This window comes from Heteronotia binoei, chromosome 9 (genome assembly GCF_032191835.1).
Source record: "Heteronotia binoei isolate CCM8104 ecotype False Entrance Well chromosome 9, APGP_CSIRO_Hbin_v1, whole genome shotgun sequence".
NCBI classification, from domain to species: Eukaryota; Metazoa; Chordata; class Lepidosauria; order Squamata; family Gekkonidae; genus Heteronotia; species Heteronotia binoei.
Genome location: NC_083231.1, coordinates 62,966,584 through 62,986,408, shown reverse-complemented (window position 1 = coordinate 62,986,408; position 19,825 = coordinate 62,966,584). Strand labels below are relative to the sequence as shown.

The 19,825-nt window shown below is 40.7% G+C and overlaps 1 protein-coding gene across 2 annotated transcripts in view; it reads left to right on the top strand.

The window, feature by feature from the left end:
* Positions 1-17,110, top strand: part of IL15 (interleukin 15) — a 90,108-nt gene extending 72,998 nt beyond the window's left edge. For both annotated transcript variants that reach the window (XM_060247325.1, XM_060247326.1), the window contains exons 2-6: positions 1,870-1,981; positions 4,735-4,822; positions 6,530-6,568; positions 7,616-7,765; positions 16,240-17,110. In XM_060247325.1, coding sequence (XP_060103308.1) covers positions 1,917-1,981; positions 4,735-4,822; positions 6,530-6,568; positions 7,616-7,765; positions 16,240-16,368 — 471 coding nt within the window. In that variant the 5' untranslated portion in view covers positions 1,870-1,916 and the 3' untranslated portion in view covers positions 16,369-17,110. The remainder of the gene's footprint in view (positions 1-1,869; positions 1,982-4,734; positions 4,823-6,529; positions 6,569-7,615; positions 7,766-16,239) is intronic.
* The last annotated feature ends 2,715 nt before the right edge of the window (positions 17,111-19,825 follow it).

The window sequence follows — 19,825 nt, the reverse complement described above, 5'->3', positions numbered from 1 at the left end:
TGCATATTGGGGAAGCAAGATAATAGTGTCTCCACACATTGATAAGACTCAGTAGGTAAACTGTCTTTACACATGGTCCCCAAATATATGGATGGGAACCTTACGAATACACATAGGTTGCACAAATACAGGCTCTGCATAAAATGCATGCTGTGTTTTCCCCATGTTAACTGTATATTTTTGAAGGTCTGTGAAGGCCTAATGTTCGCATCTTACAAAAACCTTTGAGACAGTTTACAGTTAACAGGAACTCTCTGTTTAGCTTATTGGGTAGTTAGGATCTAGTTATGGAGACATGTATGAAATCCTTTACTAAAAGAAGGGCTGTGTACCTTAGTTCTCATGGGAATCTTGGGACATGACGGTCTCAATCTCTTCTTGTAAATGCCTTTAAATTCACAAATAACCTAGAGCATGGGTCCACAATGTTGTGCCTGTGGGTTCCATGGCACTCATGAACACCTTTCCTGGTGCCCTCCAGGTGTTTTCTAGAAAGTGGACAGGGCCAGGTGGGTCTTTTGCACAGCAAAAGTTTTGATTTGACACTGGAGATTAGATTGGCTGTGCAGATTTTTAAAATGTCACTTTGATAGAAGCTGTCGCTATAGTACAACGATATTCACTATGTGACTAAAGGTAAGGTGCAGCATCTATTTTGTGGCAGCCATTTTGTGTCCGTGTCCACTATGCTGTGTCAGAATTGCAAAGGTGGCTGCAGGCTCAATGAAGTCAGGGACCTCTGACCTAGAAGATGTGCACATTCACATAATTGTGATGATTAACTTTATACCTGAAAGTAGGAAACTATCGAAGGGATCCAGGGTGCTGTATTTGATTTTCCTTTGGTACGTAGTGATTTTCAGAGTGATACACTATCAGGGTTGTGCCTGGAAAGAAAGAAAAAAAATCAAACACCAAGCATTAAAAATATTTAGTTGCCACCAGGGCTTTTTTTCCTGGAAAAAGAGGTGTTAGAACTCTCAAGAGGGAAATGAAGGAGAAAAAAACATGGGTGCCCTTCATGATTTTTTAAACTTTTTTTTTTTTTTTTAGAATTTTGTTTCCACAAAGAGGTTCTAGAACTCCTGTTTGCTGTGTTCCCCCAGAAAAAAAAGCCCTGGTTGCCACATTGTGGCTATTATTATTATATAACACACCCATGAATAGACACACACACAAAAGATAAGTGGAGCACTGGTTTGTTCCACAGTGTCCTGTTTGCAGACATGCCATCAAGGTCTATTTGCAGACAGACAGATTCCATACCTGTGAAATCACAAAGGCGGCTGCCACTTAGCATGCCTGTTTCATATAATATCCTCCTCCAACCCTTGGTCATATATTCATGTAAATGATAGCATGGAAGAATTTAGCACTGCGAAACTTTGCAAGATGAGAATTAAGCATAATGGTTCCAATGACTTCCATCTGCTAAACTGAATCTAATGACTTTTTTTCTGCTAAGACTTTCTCTACTGGAGAAAGAGTTCCTTCAGTGCAAGAAACTCTTTCTCTGTTGAAAGAAGCTTTAACAGAAGGGAGTAATTAGATCCAGCCTTTGGATTATTTGAGTGCTCATGACTTTATAAAATTCATAGAATCAGAGAATCATAGAGTTGGAAGGGACCCCCAGGGTCATCTAGTTCAACCCCCTGCACAATGCTGGAAATTCACAAATACCTCCCCCTAAATTCACAGTATCAGCTTCAGTTTTTATATTTCTATTACATTTCAGTAAGTGGACTGCATTTTATACGCAACGTAATTATAGATTATTGCCTATTATATGACTTTCTTAATGAATAAGAGATCAATATTGCACTGTATAATCTATCTGTTTCAATAATTCTTTTGGATTGTGTCTTTCAGAAAACACACTGGAGAATGTTCATCTTCAGTAGCAAGTATATATAATTATGAACAGTTATTTACTTTCTTCCTCTTTAAATAACAAGCCCACAGTTACCATCTTCATTATTTGGTAATTATATTTTCTAATAGTATAAACTGTCTCGTTATTTACTTGTGTAGTACCAGAGAAATTTAAAGCACTTGTGTTCTAAAATAGATTACCATATCCATTTCAAAGAATTGAGTTTTAGGAACATTGTGAGCTGTTCCATATAGCATCTACAGTATTGTAGCATACAATATATATTTATATTTAATTCTCATGCGCACTATTGAATGGGGAGTAGGGAGCTTTGCTTCAGAATTTGGTCATACTGACATTATTCCTGATTAAAAATGTGGCTGACGATGAATTCTGGTGCAGGATTGCAGCAGTGGAATCCTAGACACTCTTCTAATCCCATTGGGTTTAGAAAAGTGTAACTCTGTTTAGAATTGCATGTCAGGAATACTCATAAAATGACAGAAAATAGCTGTACGGATTGAGCCAGGGTAGCCTGTTCATGCCTTTTAAAACTATTTGATTGAATGGACACTCTTTCATTAACATTGTAAAGTTGGGGGAGTGTGTGGCCTCTGTAGATATAAAAATTATCTAACAACAAGTATCTTAAAACACACACACACAGAACAGGGTTGCCAGCCCCCAACAGGGGATTCCCCTGGTTTTGAGGGTTCCTCTCTGCTGTGAGCCAGCTGGCTGGCTGGGGAAACTCCTCTATGGTTTGAGGGTGAAAAAACTCATATACTTTTGCCCAAATATGAGAGTGTCCATACGTGATGTCCCCACCTACCCCTGGAATGCCATCCATATCCCCTCACCAGGGACCTGCTGACCCTAACCTGGCAACCCTAACATAGAACAATGCACACATATGAGATAGCAGTTGTGTCCATCCATCATCACCAATGAAAGATGGGAGGTAGCCTGTAGCTGTAGAAAAAACTCAGAGTCTAGTAACACCTTAAAGACTAAACAACATTTGTGGTATAGTATGAGCTTTCACGAGTCATTGCTCCCTTATTCAGAAAAGGAAGGAAGGGTGGAAGGAGGGAGGGAGGAAGGGTGGGTGGGTTATTCTGAGGTGCTATATAATGCAGCATGAGTGCACAGCTTAGAAAGAAGGCACACCCACTTTATGAGGTAGATCTAGAAGGGTAGCCATGTTAGTCTGTCTAGAGCAGTAGAAAAGAGTGAGAGTACAGTAGCATTATAAAGACTAACAAAATTTGTAGAATCACAGAATTATAGAGTTGGATGAGACCTCCAGGGTTATCTAATCCAACCTGCTTCACAATGCAGGAAATTCACAAATACCTCCTCCTGAGGAACTGTTTTAACTGTCAGGAAGTTCTTCCTAATGTCTAGCTGGAAACTCTTTTGATTTAATTGTAATCTGACTTTCTGAGGCAATAGAAAACAATTCTGCACCATCCTCTAGAAGATAGCCCACCAGTACTTGAAGATGGTGATCATATCACCTCTCAGCCGCCTCCTCTCCAGGCTGAACATACTCAGTTCCTTCAACCTTTCCTCATAGGACGTGATCTTCAGACCCCTAAACATCTTCGTTGCCCTCCTCTGGGCATGTTCCAGCTTGTTCAGCTATTCTTCTTAAACTGTGGTGGCCAAAACTGAACACAATAGTCTAGGTGAGGTCTAACCAGAGCAGAGTAAAGCAATGCCATCACTGCATGTGATCTGGACACTATACTTCTTAATACAGACAAAAATCACATTTGCCTTTTTAGTCACCGCATCACACTGATGACTCATGTTCACGTATGGTCTACTAAGACCCCTAGATCCTTTTCACACAAACTACTGCCAAGACAAGCCTATAATTATGCATTGGATTTTTCCTACCTAAATGCAGAACTTTATACATCCCCATTAAAATTCATTTTATTGTTTTAGCCTAGTTTTGTGGCAGGGTATGAGCTTTCATGAGCTTTATGAGGGATGTGCAAATATGATCTTCAGCACAGTTAACTGAACTTCAAGCATACCTGGAAATGGGATATGGCATGGCCAATGAGCTGCGCACCTACTCTTGGCACTGCCTAATTTAGGGTTGCTAACTCCAGCCTGGGAAATTCCTAGAAATTTGGGGGCAGAGCCTCAGGAGGAATGAATTTCGAGACAGATCTCACCTAGAATCTATGATACATCTTTGAAGCTGCCATTTTCTCCAAGAGTAGTCTTGGTAGTCTTGAAAATCAGTTGTAATTCTGGGAGAACTCCATCCCACCAGGAGGTTGGCAACACTCTTTTAAACATTAAAGAATATATGATGCTGAAATATATAAGAAAAAGAACATAAGCATACTTACATGTGAGAAAATCCCAATGAATTCAATGGGATTCATCTCTGAGTACAATGAATTCAATGGGATTCATCTCTGAGTGCTATCCTAAAAACACTTTTCTGAAAGCTATACTGAATAAAATGGGGCTTACTTTTGAGTAGATATGCTTGGATTGCATAAATGTAAATTAGCTTATGTTAGATATCCATAAAATGGTGGAAAGGAGAATGATGTAAGCTGCTTGGGTCCCCACTGGGACAAAGATGGGGTATAAATGAAGTAAATAAATAAATATGGACTAGTAGTGGTGATAATTATACTGAAAAAGAACAAATGCAGACACTTATAAAAATTGTTATGACCAGTAAAGTACTGCCTATGAGTGAAACATTTTATAGTTACAATATGGTTCCATAACAAGCCCTAGATGGCATGTGTACGGTGTGCTCAGTTCTGTATTGGTTTTTGTGCAAATATATTCTAATATATTTTTATTATTTTGTTTCAACTAAGCTCATATCTACTACAAGTACAGACCAAACATGATGTTTTTTTGAGTGCTGCGCTTGCGGACCTGAAAAAAATTAAAACCTGTTCTGAGGTAAGATATCAAAATAGTAATGGTTAGGTAGGAAAATGTGAACTGATAGAGTGTTTGAAACAGAAATAAAAAGTGGTAACAAGGGAGGGAAATGGAAATTCTTTGTGCCAAGACCTCTATAATAAAAGAACAAAAAGAAAGATGAATCTTATTTTTATAATTATTTGAAATGACAACATGATTGTTTTAAAAACCCGCCATTAGTTAAAAGCCTATGTTGTGTTAAGAAGTCCTTATAGCAGCAATATCTTTGAATGGTAATGCCTGTAGTAAAACTTGTTACTCTGTTTTACCCAGCAGAGGTCTCTCTCTCTCTCTCTCTCTCCTGCAATGCCCCATTCCTGCTGGGTTAAAAAGATCAAAGCCGTGTTGAACACTGATAAATAATTTTCTGCCAACAGGGAAAAAAATCAGAAGACATTTAAGCTTCCCAATTTTACTGGAATTTAATTTTGAATTTTCTGATTCTATAGCAACAACATCCATTATGGCCACATAATGGCCATTCAGTGAAAAAGACAGCAAGCAAATAATTCACTTTGAAATCCAAATCCCTTCCAAAATAAGCAGTATTTTACAATCTTCTTTTAGAATGTAAATACTGCCACCAAAATAAAAATCAGGTGATAGCATGATTTCATTATATTGAATAAAGAAGATGGGCAATCCCTTGGAAATAAATATACCCTTTTCCAGTCATTATGGTCACATGTACTGAGAGCCAGCAATCATGCATAATGTGAGACCATGCTACATGTGATCTTCCCGATATATGTGATTGCATTTTATCAAAATGGGCAACCTAGAGTTCTGGTTCAGCTGTACTGAAACTGAAAATCTGCAGATCACCTATTTCCAACAAAATGGTATCATCCATATCAGGAGGATCTCATGTAGCATATGCTCACAGTATGTGTGGTAAAATTAGGGTTCCCAGCCCCAAGATCCAGGTGGAGGATTCTCTGCTTTCCTGTGCTCCTTCCCACCACTGGGGGAAACTTCTCCCCCAAACAGCCACTTCACGTGGGGCATCCCCAATGTGATGTTGCACAGAAATGACATTATCACATTGATGATGTTACATGGTGACCCTTTGGCTATGGGGTCTGTGGTTTGAGGGCAATTTTTCCATAGAGTTTTGCCCTCAAACTGGAGTGTCACCATGCAATGCCCCCAATGTGATGATGTCATTATTTACACATTGAATAGGACCTGGCAACCCTAGGTAAAATGTAATGACTGAAAAGGCGGAACTTACTATAGCCAGAGCTTTGCAACCAAGACTACATAAGACAGACATCTTCCTAGTAGTAGGATACTCAGTTGATCAGAAAGTCATTTTTATGAATCTTTAAAATCTTATTTTAATCCTTTAAAATTTGCTCCTACTAAAGTGAAAGAACATAATCACTTTGTTTAAAAACATAATTCAGTATTGAAAAGAGTCAGTGCACATTGCAGGATAGATATGTTGAAAAACTGCTTAGCTTTGGTCTCCTCCAAATTAAAAATTTCATATTAATATCAATAACTGCTATACCACACCTGTCAAATGTTAAAGCATTCTCAAAACGTGCTAAATTCATTTTTCAAGTGATTCCTAATTTGGCCCCTTTGAACAATGACCTAGCGGGGTGGGGGAGAAATGAAGTATTATCACTCAGTTCTGGAATGGTTGTTTACATAACCAATTATTTTGCATTTTAGATCGATGCCTCTTTGTATACTGCAGAAATGACTGATCATGTAAGTGCTTTTAAAAAATTGTATACAAAATATATTCTGTTACACTTACAGCCTTTAGTTCAATCAGTCTTTTGAACAAATATGAATATAAGCTGTAGATATGCTGGGTGTGAATTATTAAATATTAACACATTTACTATGATGTAAACTATAGCCCAGTTTATTGGATGCAATACATAGCCATTTAATTTCTGCCTCTACAGTGCATTAAAGCATAACTAGTGTATAGTTTCCTCCCACTTCTCTCCCATCAATGAAACTGTTACACTGTAGGGCCTGCTCCAACTGCCTTGAAAATTAGACCTTTCACCTTCCTAGATCCCTACCTGCTGGAGCTATTTTAAGATTTCCTGTGACCCCCTAACCAAGAGGGAAAGGCTTAAAACCCTGTAGTTGAGAAATTGTGTCCTGTGGTATTTAATTTCTGATTTAAGTTTCATGTGAGACCTCTGCAAAGGTGCCTAATGACTGGAGAATAGGAACATTTTAGTTGTCTTGAAAATAAAATGGGGGTCTGTTGTCCCAATCATACCTCATTCAACATTGCATTTCAAATCCTTTTTGAGATCTAAATCTAACAGTACAAGTTTATCTACACCAGGGGTTTCCAACTAATTTGTTATAATTTGTTATAAGGGCCGAATCTGACATAAATGAGACCTTGTTGGGCTGAGCTATGTTGAGCAGGGCCATGTGTGTATCTATTTAAGACAAGGTAGCAGAGATATAAACTTTTTAAAGGACACAGACAAACACGATTAAAGATATTTTTTTTAAAAAAACTGAAACATGCTTAAAACATTAGCACTTGTTGGTCTTAAAGATGCTTTCTTTGTATTTCTCCCATGGGATCCAGATAACTGGACAAATGTAATGACTGAAAAGGCGGAACTTACTATAGCCAGAGCTTTGCAACCAAGACTAAATGAGCATGAGAAACTAATCCATGAGAAACCAAGACTAATCATAAGCATGAGAAAGGAATGTAATGTTCAAGCCTAACCTTCCTGTTTTCCTATTGTAAGGCCACTGACATTTTTTCCCTAGAGTGAATGTAAAGCATCAGTGATGAATTGCTTTATCCTCGAAATGGAAGTAATTTGGTATGAATCTAAGTACGCAAGTGATAAGACATTCACCAATACTGTGCTTAAAGTGCTGAAAAATGTCCGCAAACATTTGCAAGTTGAAAATCAGGTAAGTGACATATAAGTGAAAATGCATGTTGCACAGTATTCAGTTGTGTACACATTAGGGATGGGCATGAACTGAAAAATGAACCATGGTTTCATTTAGAACTGGATCGTTTGGTCACACTATACTCAAACCAGAAAATGAACCGGGTTTTTTTGTGGGGCTGTGTGTTTGTTTTATTTTTGCTGTTAGTTTTTCCAAACAGCCTGGTGCTGATTCAATCAATTCCATGGCAACACCGGGGGGTAGACTTCCAGGAGCCCCTAGTAGTTGTCCATAGCTTGATTGGCACCTCTGGGAGCCAAACATGGAGTTCCCATTCTGCTCTATGGGATCCCTGACTCAGCTGCTTTCAGTTTGCAGCATGAAAAAATAGTTAAATGTCATGAGAGAGCTGAAGCTGGGCTTTCCTGGGGGTCACCTGCTTTGTGCGGCTATAACTTGGACATTCCAAATGCTATCTTTGCCAAATTTGAAGGGCAGGTGAAGGTGAGCCTGCTGACTCCCAGTGAGTTTAATGTCTCATGAGGGGGCTGTTCTACAACTCCCGAACTAAACGAATCATGAACCAGTTTGGGAAATCAAACGAACCACGAACAAACATGAACCATTTTCCAAGTTTGTGCCCATGCTTCGTTCACACCTCTAGAGGCCAAGAAACTTTGATTAACATCTTTCCCTATAAGGATCTCTGTCTCTCCTCTAAGAAACAATAAAATTATTTAAAGGGGCAAGTAAATACTTATTTTTCCATGTGCTTCACTAGTTTGCAAAAGTGGGAAAACGGATTTAATGGAGTAAAGGAGTGCCTTTTTACTCATACCACCAGGATGGCACTAGGGTGGGCAGCCATGCCCACTGCCCCAGGCAAGGCACCCCCGCCCCCCTGGGCAAGGCAGGTCCCCTGCCCTCCCCCCAGACAACCAGGTATTCTCGCTGCCTGATCAGCCACCGCTGCTGGAGTTCCCATCTTGGTGTGGTGTGGCACAACCAGGCAGTGGGCGCTGCAATCCAGACACATGCCTCACATCTGCTTCTTCTGCGTCCTGCACAATTTGAAACGTGTGGGAGGATGCTGGAAGGGCCTGCCAGTCAGCTGACCTGTGGAGCCCTTATTAGCAAGTGGGAAGGGCAGCAGCTCTTCCTTCTGCAGTTGCTGACTTTTTCTCCCTGCCTGCCTCCCAGGAGGGGGGCGCCCAATTCGCCACTCCCCAGGGGTGCACCCTTAGGTGGCTGCCTAATGGATGGATCGGCCCTAAATACCACTCTCTTTACTTAGAATTTAAGACTCCTTTTCCCCATTATGAATCATTTCCTCCTTCCTTTTTGCTAAAAAACACTAGTATGAAAATTATATAGTCTTATTGACATTATTTCTTCATTTTTTTTGGTCATTTACTTTCAAAAGTACACCATTAATGAATACTGTGAGTTTTTTCTCTATTGTCTTAACATCTTTATATGCCAGACATGCTAGAGTATATGTTTCCAGTGCATGTCTGTTACTGCAGTCTTAAGTGGAATTGTGCCCTTTTAAAACTGTTGAAATAAAATGTGTTTGGACAACTGTAACTCTGTTTAGGATTACATTGTATATGTTTATTCTGTTTCACCCAACATTATTCCAAGTTGATATTGGCATGATGTGATCTTAATTCTGGATTTGGTTGATTCATTAACTCACTACCTTTAGGGAAGTTACATCTTATTTTGCTACAATTGGCATTTCACATCTCTCTTTACAAGTAGAACTTTGGATCTAGGCTAAATTTTCTACTAGTGAAAGGGGTAGGGTTATGTCCACCAGCTCCCTCCTCCTGCTGCAGACCCCCAGCTTGCCTTTCATGTGTTCCTGAGGAACAGCATTTTGGGCAGATTCGTGGTCTGCAGTGGAGTGAGGAGACAGCAACATTCTGTCCCACGGATAAATGAGTGGAAATTTTTGTCTAGATCCAACCTGCATAATCTTAGTAATGTGACATGCATGTTCAAACATAGAAACATAGTAAAGCTTCATATCAGTTGTTGTTCACATGATAATTGAAATTAATATATTGAATGTATGAAACAACTACAATTGGTCACCACAGGGTGTATCATCAGAGGTCATGCCTTTTACTGATCAGTCAAACACCACCATCTTCTAGCTCAGGAAAGATGACTATTTGTGTTATTTCCAGCTATAATTTTTATCTGGATAGCAACTTCTGACTTTTGTCCAGGACCAGTGCTACTGTGGTGAGGACAGAATTTTAATACTTGTGGTTGATAGCTACTTTCTGAAATAAAAGAATAACAAAAGAATAGGAAAAGTAAAAGTATCCCTTTATTAAAGTGTGAAAGTGAAGGTTTGGCTGTTATTTATAACAGTACATAAATCCAGTTGTACCTTTTTCATTTGGAGAGCTTTCCTTGGTTATTGCCTACTGTATCAGCTGCTAGTGGAACTGTGCAGGGAATGTAGTTTGTGGAATGTTTTTTGTAACAACTTTGAAAGAACACTTACTATATCGGAAAGTCAGGGTACAAAAACAATACTATTCTCATCTCTGATTTCCCTAGCTTGCAACCTTTAGTTTCACCAGGCTAGCATCTGATGTTGCAGATAATCACTTTCTAAAGTTCATGCTCTGTAAATATTTTTTAAAAATTGTCTAAAAGGTACAACTGGATTTTTATAACACTGCAGTGTATTCTGTCAGTATTAATACATTAATGATAAACATCTCTTCCAAATATATATTTCATAAGATGACCTTTTGGGTGACCCAGTGTAACAACATAACTCACAATTTGGTCCACAGAATCAATAGATTCTGAACCCACTGCAGATTAAACTATCCTAACAAAGCAATTATGGCCTTGGGGTATGTTTATCTAGAGACAATGGCTGTGGCTGTCATAGAATTTATGGGACGCTGCCAGAAAGGCAAATTGAAAATTCAGGCTTTTCAAACTTTTCAGAATTTTGTGCCTTATTATAAACTTGCTTAACCTGCTTACACAAAAAATAAGAACTGCATTAGATATTCCTGTCAGAGTTCTACATGCCTTCTGAGGATCAGCTGCTTGGCTTCGGTTGCTTTAAGGAGGGCTCCCCCTCTTCTCCATGGCTGCTGCATACTCCTTTCTCTTTATGATACTTTCCCTCTGCCTGTTGAAACCGGGGCCGATTCTGCACTGGGCAAAAGAGCCAGTAATACTACCCTCTCAGATGGTTCAATCCACACTGAAAACTGGCCTCACTCCTGTCTAGCTCCTGCTTTTTCGGTACGATCTACATTTGAAATCCTGGAACAGGAGTGAAGCTGCATTAGCCTCGGTGTTGCTGCTTACTTTCCAAGAGCTGTTTTCCAGCGGACTTTTAGTGGGTTTTATTCTTTCTGTAGCTTTTCTTCATTACCACCAGCAGGTGGCGCTTCCTGCAGCAATCCTCATTGGTCGGTCCTATGTGACGTCCTATGTTATCTGATCGGACTACCAGGTAACAAAAGAAGAGGAAAACTCCTGCTGTGAGAGCTGTTAAACATATCAATGGATGGCCAAATTGACACCTAGGCGACAGGTCTACACAAAAAAGCTACTTGGCTTTCATATGAAGATGCATTTTTTTCTTCTGGCACCATCCGAGGGACAAAGGTTTAGGCAGTCTGTGCGCTTGAAATGAAATTGAGAAGGCAATCCGTTTCTCAGTTCTGCTACCCAAGAATCATGAAGGAAGAATGGTCTCTGAGCCTATGCAGAGTTCCACACTCATGGCATAAGGCATTCCTTTTAGCAAGTACTAGCTCAAGCACTCCCACATGAGGAAGCCCCAGTCCTTTCCCCCAGAAATGTTCTGTCCTTAGCTCATCCCATTTGGGGAACTTGAAAGCCATAATTCTGGGGAACTTCAGAGAATGGCATTCCCACATGAGCAGGCTTTGTCTGTGAGCCTCCCCTCCCCCCAAGGGAAATCTAACTTTAAAACCTGAATGCAGAAACCTTGTTTTGTAAGGTTAACAGGTAACAGAGGCATCTTTTCCCTCAAGTAAATACAAAAAAAGAGAAATAACATTAGACAAGGGCAGTTCTCCAGCCAAGAGCTGGAGATCCCCTGGAATCCCAGCAAGGTTTCCAGCCTTCAGTTTTTTCTGCAGGGTGAAGGGAGTTTGATGTAATATCTTTATTTTAACCCTTTAAAATGGCAGAATCAAGAACCTGAGAAAAAGAGGTTGAAAAAGGTTTTGTTAATTCAAAACATTCAGGGCAAATGGTTAGGAAATGACCATTTCAACTTTCAAATTGGCTGAATGTAAATCTTTGAAACTCCCAAGCTCATCTTTCTCTGCCACTTATAAAATCAGAAAATATTCATTGCCTCAGCTCTATGAATTTTACAGTGGTATAGCCTCTGAGCTTGTATGGAGTGCCTAAAGACTAGCCCAAATAGAGCTGGCTAAAGTATTGCAAATGCTCAGCACTCGTGCTCCTCCTCCATCAGGAAGAAATGCTAATCATCCCCCCTCTTGCTCACAAAAGCCCACAGTCGATCTCAGTAAGCTAGATATATGTTTTATTTAAGGGCCAAGTATTAACCTGGGTGCACCTCCTAATTTAAGGTTTGAACAGCTAAGCTAATAGTACTGGGCCAAAGGCTACTTTCTTCAGCACGACCGATGTGAAGGTGACTGACATATTTGTTCATCATGCAGTGTCCCTGAAGGGTCTGGGTAAAAGTCGGATCTACATGGATCTTCATGAATTCATATGATTTCTACATTGAAATGAAATCAAACCACTTTAATTCTATACATCCTGTCTTAGACTATAGGCAGGACCACAGAAATCATGCCTCCACGAATTCGTGGCGCCTCAGCAGTGCAAAAACTGAGTTGCAAAGCATGAATCCTCATGAATTCATATGATTTTTATGGTGAAATGAAATCAAACCACCATCATGTTGTAGATCCTCTCTTAGACTATAGGCAGCACCAGAAAAATCATGCCTCCACGAATTTGTGGCACCATAGCACTGAAAAAAAATGTTTCCAAACCACGGATCCTCATGGATCCTCATGTTTTTTGCTTTGGGCCACTCCAAGATTACCAGCCAATCACATATCCTGTCTATGGGAAGAGTTTGCACCACAGAAATCATGGATCCACGGCTTCATGGCAGTGCCGGGGACCAAAAACTTGATTTTGGACCATGGATCCTCATGGATCCACATGATTTCTGCTTCGGATCCCCCCAAGCCCTCCATCCAGTCACTTATTACGTCCATGGGCAGAATTTGCACCACAGAAATCATGGATCCTGGGCATCGTGGCAACATCATGGAGCGAAAACATGGCTTTGAAGCACATATCCTCATGGATCCTCATGATATCTTCATTGGATCATCCCAAGCTCACCATCCAATCTCATGTTGCGTCCATGGAAAGAGCTTTCCCCACAGATATAACGGATCCATGGCTTCGTGGCAGCACCATGGATCCAAAACATGTTTTTGAGGCACAGATCCTCATGGTTCTTCTTATGAGAAGATAGGAGTCTTGGAAAACAATTTCACAGTAGACCTTTATTCCTGGTTTAGCGGTGTCCCCAAACTGACATTCTACACCAGGGGTGGCCAACGGTAGCTCTCCAGATGTTTTTTGCCTACAACTCCCTTCAGCCCCAGCCAGCATGGCTGATGGCTGGGGCTGATGGGAGTTATAGGCAAAAAACTTCTGGAGAGCTACCGTTGGCCACCCCTGTTCTACACTAAAATCATAAAATTGTATAGAATCATAGAGTTGGAAGGGACATCCAGGGTCATCTAGTCCAACTCCCTGCACAATGCAGGAAACTCACAAACACCTCCCCCAAAATTCACAGGATCTTCATTGCTGTCAGATGCCCATTTAGCCTCTGTTTAAAAACCTCCAGGGAAGGAGATCCCACCACCTCCCGAGGAAGCCTGTTCCACTGAGGAACCGCTCTAACGGTCAGGAAGTTCTTCCTAATGTTGAGCCGGAAACTCTTTTAATTTAATATCAACCCATTGGTTCTGATCCCACCTGCTGTGGCCACAAAAAACCATTCCACACCATCCGCTATATGACAGCCCTTCTAGTATTGAGGATGGTGATCATATCACCTCTCAGCCGCCTCCTCTCCAGGCTAAACATCCCCAGCTCCTTCAACCTTTCCTCATAGGACTTCGTCTCCATATCCCTCTGGGCATATCCTCTGGGCATGTTTCATTAACCTGTGGTGCCCCAAACTAAACGCAGCAGTCTAGGAGGCTCCTAACCACAGCAGAGTAAAATGACACAATCACTGAACATGATGTGGACACTTGGTTTTTGGTGATACAGCCCAAAATTGTGTTTGCCTTTTGGGCCGCCACATCACACAGCTGACTCATGTTCAGCGTGTGGTCCACGAAGCCCCCTAGATTAGTTTCATACATAGTGCTGCAAAGATAAGTCTCCCCCATGCTATAATGAATATGCAACTAGGTTCAGAAAAAAAATCCTGCAGTTGTTTGAGACTTCGAAAATAAAACCCGGAACTATAAATAGGCCAGCAGTCCACAAAACTGCTTTTATGTAAAACTGTAGCATGATCCTTATATTCTGCCCCCACTTACATCCAGAGAGCTCACGCAAGAGCAGCTGTCATTTCTATACACTAAAAGCACCAAATCAAAGAATAGGTAGCTGTACTCCAGTCTGAATATCTGTAAGGAAAAGTATGGTCATTCGGTAACATCATCCAATCCTGGTTCGGCTAATGGGAGAGAGATGGATTCATCAGAATATCACACAACAGAGCAGGCCTTGAAATTCCTAGTCTCATTTCAGAAACCGACCTATGAAGCTCTTTTGCCCTCAAGCATAGAAGGCGGAGTGCACAGCTTGCTCTCTCATGGGAAAACCACAGATTATGCAAAATCACTATGTTTTTATTGTAATTAAAAGAAGACTCAATAAGTTTTAATTCTAAGCAGATAAGTGATGTATGGAAAAAAGTCAACCCTTTGCCACTGACCCTGTTTCATTCTCAAGGTGTCCCATCAAGACACATATCACATATGTATGGCAACACTTCTGTCCTCAGTCATATTTGATGAGGGAAAAGGCCCAGCCACACCCCACATTCCACATGTATATGGGAGGACTCGAGGATGGGTTCTCCTTTTGCATCTCATTCCATTAGTCTCCAAAACTACCTTTGTTTGCTGGCTTCGTGCATGTATCACTTTTCTCCCCAATGAAAGCAAAGGGGCTGACATCATTCTCCTGTCCTCCACTTTTATGCTCACAAAAACCCTGCAAGGTGGGTTAGGCAGAGAGTGCATGACTGTCCTGAGGTCACACAGCAAGCTTCCATGGCAGTCAGGATTTGAACCTAGGTTTACTAGATCCTAATGTAATATTCCAACCACTACAACATACTGGCTTAGCATGACCTGGTGAGCCAAGAGTACAGCATGTAGAACAAGGGTGTACGACTTCCCTAAGCCTTTCTGCATCTTTGGAATCATGACACAGCATGGTGGCTGCAACCAATAAAGCAGAAATCACGTGGATCCATAAGGATCTGTGGTCCAAAAGCAATGAGAGCAATGCCGCCACCTTGTGGATAAGTGAATCAATACAGCCCTCAGGATCATCACACCCAGACAGTGTGGATTGTTCGAGGATACTCCGGATTTATATAAGCCAGCTTCAGTCCACAGAAAAGCTGGCTTAAACATCAATGCAGAATCGGCCCGGGTCTCTGCAGCTGTCAGGCTCAAAATATCATACCTTCCTTTCAGCGATCCCAATGCAGAAATGATTTACCCAGTAGAACATACTGAACATTGACTGTTTATAGACCTGTTAACAACAACAGTGTTTTACTCTATAATATATTTAGGTGCATGGTTTTAACAAAACTAGACAGTACACTGAGAGTTCCCTACATTTTACAAATGCTGCTAATCATCCCTGAATAGAGCTGATTTAGACTGGGACCACAGCAAGAGAGAAGTGTTTTAATCTCTTCTGCTATGTGGTTTTGTAAATAAAAACCTACAGTACACATCCTCACACCATAATGAGTTCTAAAAGGAAAAGAAAGATGTCTGTTTTTTGTCATCTTTCATTTTAGGGCCAGTTATAATGTGGGGAACTTGGTTTCATAAAATTTTAAATCCCTCAACCCTTCCCTGCTTCCATTACATTTTTAAAACGCTGTTTATTGATATCCCAATATCTCATTCAATTTAACCCGTAATATATCATAAACTGTTTTCTTGAGTGAGGACCCTGAAAACTATTGATAGAATTTTAAAATGGTTTCCCTGCCCCCCATATTCTTAAGTAATTTTAGCAAGAGTCTCTGTTGATGGGAATGATACACCTGGTCCAAATGGCACATTGCATTTCTCCTTGTTCTCTCTCTCTACTATTTTATGTTATTTAAAAATGCTAATGTGTTTTATTTTTCATTTTTGCAGAGCAATAGAACATCCACATGCCAAAAATGTGAAACATTTGGAGAAAAAAAATGTACAGAATTTTTAAAAAGATTTGAAATTTTTATAAAACAATTTTATAAACTAGAAGAAAAAAAACAAAACTCATAACAGTGTCAAGAAGGCATATAATGAGATTCCTGAAGCAGGAAGGACCTCAAAAGCAAGAAATATAGAATACAATACGGACAAAGTAGAATTAGCAACAAGTTTGCAAACTTGATTACTTTCATGTGCATCTAATCTTCAGGAGGTTTTTTTAAAATAACGCTTACATAGCAGGTGTAAACCTATTATGATACAAAAATAGTTAAATATTTGTCCTTGTTTGTGTATGTGTGTGTGAATTAGAAAATGGTCCATTCAAGCAACTTATATAGTAAGAAATGTAACTAGAAGTAATTAATAACAATTGAGATATTGTCAGTAATAACAGCAGAGAGTAATTTTCTGTTCTTCATTTAGACTGACTGACTGTATTTCTCTAGTTTTTATGATGTGAATTCTTTTGAAGTCCTTAATATACCATGTTAATTGAATAGGGCCACATTTCTAGTAGATTTTACATGGTTACACCTAACATGAGGGAAAAGAGCTTAAATTATGAGGCAAGATTTTTCTGAAACATGATTCACGGAGCATTTAATGATTTCTTCTGATTAAAAGGACTGAGAGCTGAATCCAAATTTGTGAGATGGCAGATGGGGATGATCTATAGAATGTAAGTATTGTGTTTTATTATGAACACTAAAATGGCACTGTTCAGCTGACATGGTTACCCAAAGAAGATCCAGTATTCTCTTGCTATTTATAAAGATTTTTGCTTTTCCTATTAAAGGGTGTTAGTGCAGTATATGTTTTTCATATGTCTTCCATGACCCCTCATAGGGCAACCATTCATGCAAGCTGTTAGAGGTTTGGGTAGGCCTGCTTATATAATGTTTGAATCCACTCTTTGATTGTACTTCCTCTTTAGTCTTTACCTCAACGTATATCATAGTGTCTTATCAGCTTCACAGTAGATCTGCATCTTGCTACCAGTAGAAATTGGTTGTAGTAAAGAAAACACTACCTAGGCATCTTTCAAAATGAACTCTGAGTTTGACTATAATTAAGAACAAACAGAAACTACAAGCAGAATAATGTTCAAGATGTGCAATATATTTACTCACAATAGATTTACATCCACTTCTTAGCTTGTTGGTAGTTCAGCACTGATTATATTTTATCTATGCCCCATGTATTAGATTATATCACAGCATATACTGAACATGCCGTAAAACTAAATATGACACTGGAATATTTCTATGTCCTTTGTAGGGTTGCCAATCCCCAGGTGGGGGCAGGGGATCCCCCGGTTTGGAGACCCTCCCCCTGCTTCAGGGTCGTCAGAAAATGGGGGGAGGGGAGGGAAATGTCTGCTGGGAACTCTATTATTCACTATGGAGATTTATTCCCATAGAAAATCATGGAGAATTGATCTGCGGGTATCCGGGGTTCTGGGGGGGGGGCTGGTTTTTGGGGTAGAGGCACCAAATTTTCAGTATAGCATCTAGTGCCTCTCCCCAAAATACCCCTTAAGCTCCAAAAAGTTTGGACCAGGGGGTCCAATTCTATGAGCCCCAAAAGAAGGTGCCCCTATCCTTCATTATTTCCTATGGAAGGAAGGAATTGAAAAGGTGTGCCGTCCCTTTAAATGTGATGGCCAGAACTCCCTTTGGAGTTCAATTATGCTTGTCACAGCCTTGATCTTGGCTCCACCCCCAAAGTCTCCTGGCTCCACCCCCAAAGTCCCCAGATATTTCTTGAACTGGACTTAGCAACCCTAGTCCTTTGGTCCAGTCCATCCTTTTTTCTTTTTCTTTTTTGCCAACCTGAAAATATCAGAGTTCTTCAGACTAACACACATATGCAGAGCCTGACAGAGAAATAACTACCATGACAAAAGCTATAAATGAGGTTACAATTTTATTATATTCACTTCATTGCTTGTCTGCCTTTCCCATAAAAATTCAAGGCAGGTACAGAGACATAACAGACTGCAAAATTGTAAAATTGCAAAAAATTGTTGTAAATAGTGACTTTGTATGGTGAAATAAGAACATAAGAGAAGCCATGTTGGATCAGGCCAATGGCCCATCCAGTCCAACACTCCGTGTTACACAGTGGCCAAAAAAATCCAGGCACCATCAGGAGGTCCACCAGTGGGGCCAGGATCCTCCTACTGTGGTCACCCCTCCCCCAAGCACCAAGAATACAGAGCATCACTGCCCCAGACTGAGAGTTCCAACAATAGGCTGTGGCTAATAGCCACTGATGGACCTCTGCTGCATATGCTTATCCAATCCCCTCTTGAAACTTTCTTTGCTTGCAGTCGCCACCACCTCCTGTGGTGAATTCCATGTATTAATCACCCTTTGGGTGAAGAAGGACTTCCTTTTATCAGTTCTAACCCGAATGCTCAGCAATTTCATTGAATGTCCACAAGTTCACGTATTGTGAGATATCTTCTCTATCCCATGTTGTCTGAAGGTACTTTCTAAGGATGAGCATGAACCAATAAATGTGGTTCATGCACAAACCGGGCTGATTTGTGCTTCATTTTGAACTGATTTGTGGAACTGACTTGTTCCCAATACAAAAGCAAAATGCATTTTTTTTGCAATGTATCGTTTGTTCTGTTTACATGTTTCATTTGCAAGTCTGCCTGGTCCAATTCAACAAATTCCTAGGCAATGCTGCAAGTGGACTTCTGGGAGCCCTATAAATACCCATAGAAGTTGTCCATAGCTTGATAGGCAGCTCTAGGAGTCAACCACGGAGCTCCCATTCTGCTCTATGGGCAGGGCCGGATTAACAATTAGGCCAAGTAGGCACTGGCCTATGGGCCCCCACACCTTTAGGGGCCCCAGGCTGGCTTTCCCCCCAGTTTTTCTCCTGCTTGCAGCCCTCCCAGCCTGCATGCACAGTCAGCAACTAAGCAGCTCTTTACCCGTCTTGCCTGGTGTAGCTGCTGCTGGCAACGTTGTCAAGTTTGCCTCTCTTTGCCTCAACCCTGCAGCTTAGTAAAAGGTGCCTGCAGGCTGCAGCATGGGTGGTGGGGCAGGCACTCAGACTCTGAGATAACTTGTGAGGGGGCCCCCAAGATTTTGACTGCCTAGGGGCTTCCACAGGGTTTAATCCGGCACTGTCTATGGGAACAGAACAGACACTCTGACTCAGCTGCTTTCACTTTGCAGCATGAAGAGAGAGGAGACATAGTTATCTTGAGAGAGCTGAAGCTGAGCTTTCCTGGGGGCACCTGCTTTGGGGGGGCTATAACTTGGACATTCTAAATCTAATCTTCACCAAGCTTGGAGAGCAGATGGAGGAGAACCTGCTGAAGACTCCTGTTGAATTTGGCATCTCTAATTTGTGAGGGGGCTGTTCTACATCTCCTGAAGCAAATGAACCACAAAATGGTTCAGGAAATCAAATAAACCATGAACCAACATGACCCCCTGGTTTGGGCGATGAAACCAACCACAAACTAACATGAACCACCATTTTCCCATTCTGTGCCCATCCC